The 2,674-nt window shown below is 43.2% G+C and overlaps 1 gene segment (V, D, J or C); it reads left to right on the forward strand.

Annotated features, from left to right (window-relative positions):
* Positions 1-999: 999 nt before the first annotated feature.
* LOC105536776 lies at positions 1,000-2,063 on the forward strand. The segment is given in 2 exon segments: positions 1,000-1,111; positions 1,551-2,063. Coding segments are annotated over 2 exon segments (336 nt in total).
* Positions 2,064-2,674: the final 611 nt, after the last annotated feature.

Here is a 2,674-nt window from a genome sequence, read left to right on the forward strand (position 1 = left end):
TTTTCAGTTTTTGTGCTTCTGTTATAGGATTTATACTAATTATTTCCTGAAGGAAGTGTGTATGGTAACTACAAAAAATTAGATATATAATCCTACACAACTGCCTTCTACTAGCCATGGTACTCTGCACTCTGAATCAGATGAGAAGAAAGGGAAAGGAACTACAATTTACTGTTGACTACATGCCACAGGTTGACCCTGAAATCCATCTTATTGTTCCCATTTTACAGATGAAGAAACCAAGACTCAGAGGTGTGAGCTGCCTGAGGTCACAAGGTGGCACAGTTGAGATTCAGATTTAGATCTAGATCTGTCTGACACAGCCTGTGCCTTTTCTTTTTGTTCACCTCACCTCCTCCTTGGTTAAGTGAGTGATTCCAGACCAAATGTCCTATCCTAGCTGGCCAGTAGGGACTAACGAGGGGTTTATTCCTCTGTTTAATATCTGTTACACAGGATCTGAGAAGCAGGTATTAGTTGTGGACTTAGTGGGATTATAAATGACCCCAGGGAATCAGGATATGGAAAGTCCAGTCCAGACTGCCTCATTTGCTCTTTCTTGGAATAGGATTAGGAGTCCCTCTTTCTTCTTGGCTAAATAGGGGTCAGTGGAGCATTGCAGGGCATAAAGTACCAAGTCAGGCAGGTTACACTTAGACCATGACTGTCAATGAGTCCATGAGTGTCAGACCGACTGCAGTAGATGACCACCCTCTGGGGCTGTGAAAAGTAACGTAATGGGGAATAGGAGCCCAGTGGAATCTACCTTCTCATAGCTTTGCCTCATTCGGACCAAATCTTTAAGGGATTAGACCTCTGCAAAGTTCTAAAATGAAATTCAGGCTGCTGCGCTTCAGTACCAGTAATTTTCGCTCCCTACTCTTCTTGGGGATTTAGTTGAACTTTGAGGGGAGCCCTGCTCTGAGGAGCTGCTGCCCTGCTATTGGCTGCTCTCCTGGGACAGCCCTGAGTGACAGCTGCTGGTGTGGGCCCTGGCAGTGCTGCTGGGCTCACTGCAGCTCAGACGCAGCAGAAGAGCCTAGAACCTGGGTCCTAGTTTGCACCTAGAATATGAGGCAAGTGGCAAGAGTGATCGTGTTCCTGACCCTGAGTGAGTTATTTTGGGATGAAGAGGAATGGGATCTGGGCCTGATGATGCTGGAAAGGAATCTGTGACTTTGCCTGCTAGCAGTTGCTCTTTATCCAAGATGTAGAGGGATAGCTTCAGGGTCCCATTTTTCTCCAGGCAGCTCCTGAGCATTTATGTGAGATGTGTCTCAGGGCAGCAAAGGTTTTCGGGGTTTCTAATCCCTAGGGTCTATCCATGGGAGGGAGATAGTAAACCTGGCACTTCTGTATATGTTTTCTTGGGCCTCCCTGGGATAAATATTTTTGTATTGAAACATAAATGAGAAGTAAATTGTATGTGCATGTATATGGCAGGGAAGTAGAGTGTGGGGATGGATTTGACTGTGAGAGGCTGCTGAGTGGGACCATATAACTTACCTTGCTTTCAGGATAGGAGCTAGGATTGTGTTTTACTCCCATAGGTACTTTGAGCCTTGCTAAGACCACCCAGCCCATCTCCATGGGCTCATATGAAGGACAAGAAGTGAACATAACCTGTAACCACAACGACATTGCTACAAGTGATTATATCATGTGGTACCAACAGTTTCCCAACCAAGGACCACGATTTATTATTCAAGGATACAAGGCAAACATTGAAAATGAAGTGGCCTCCTTGTTTATCCCCACCGACAGAAAGTCCAGCACTCTGAGCCTGCCCCGGGTTGCCCTGAGTGACACTGCTGTGTATTACTGCCTCGTGGGTGACACACACTGAGACAGACAGGCCTGCACCTGTGCAGTTTTCCTCTGTGGGGTGGGACGCACAGCCTAGAAAGAAGTCCAAAAATGCTTTCTAAAATTTTTATTTTCAAAAGATATTAGCAAATTTATGTATTCTTTTACTATTTGCAAAGTTTATCTCATTTATTTTTTAAATAGGTATTTCATTTACGTGATCTAAAATTAAAAAAGTATAAAAGGGCATACAGCATGATGTCTTCCTTCCACCATGGTCCCTGAGTACTCAATTATCAAAGTGAGGTATCTGTGGTATTTATACTATTGTTGCTAAGTTCACTGGTACTCCTCAGTTTGTGTGTATAGATAGACACACAGTACATACACTTTATATGCATACCACGCACAGTCAACATGGGCAATATGCTTCTTAGCTTTTGAAACATTTAGCCTAAGTATCAGGTTATTATTTATAGCTGCACACAGTTTGAACATCTCTGTGACCATTTCCAAGTATCTACATGCTGGTGTCCATGCGTTGCCTGAGATTAGATCTCTCAGTCTCTCTGTTGCCTCTTTTCTTTTGTACCACTTCCCCGTTGTGGATGGTATGTAATGGAAAATGGAGATGATGGTAGAGGAGGGATGGGAGAGAATTTGTTTCTAATTTGCATAGTAGACTATTTTTGAAACATCTAAATGAGAAACATAGAGATTCTGGGTCATTATTAGTTTTTAAAGTTGGGTTCTTTGAGGCCCCAAAGAGACAAGAATAACAGAAAATTTGCTGAGAATCCTGCTTGTGCTCCTGAGGCTTCATTAGGATCATGGGGTATGTTTTTGTTTGTTAGTTTTTGATGGGATG

The sequence above is a fragment of the Mandrillus leucophaeus genome, unplaced genomic scaffold, assembly GCF_000951045.1.
Source record: "Mandrillus leucophaeus isolate KB7577 unplaced genomic scaffold, Mleu.le_1.0 Scaffold163, whole genome shotgun sequence".
NCBI lineage: Eukaryota > Metazoa > Chordata > Mammalia > Primates > Cercopithecidae > Mandrillus > Mandrillus leucophaeus.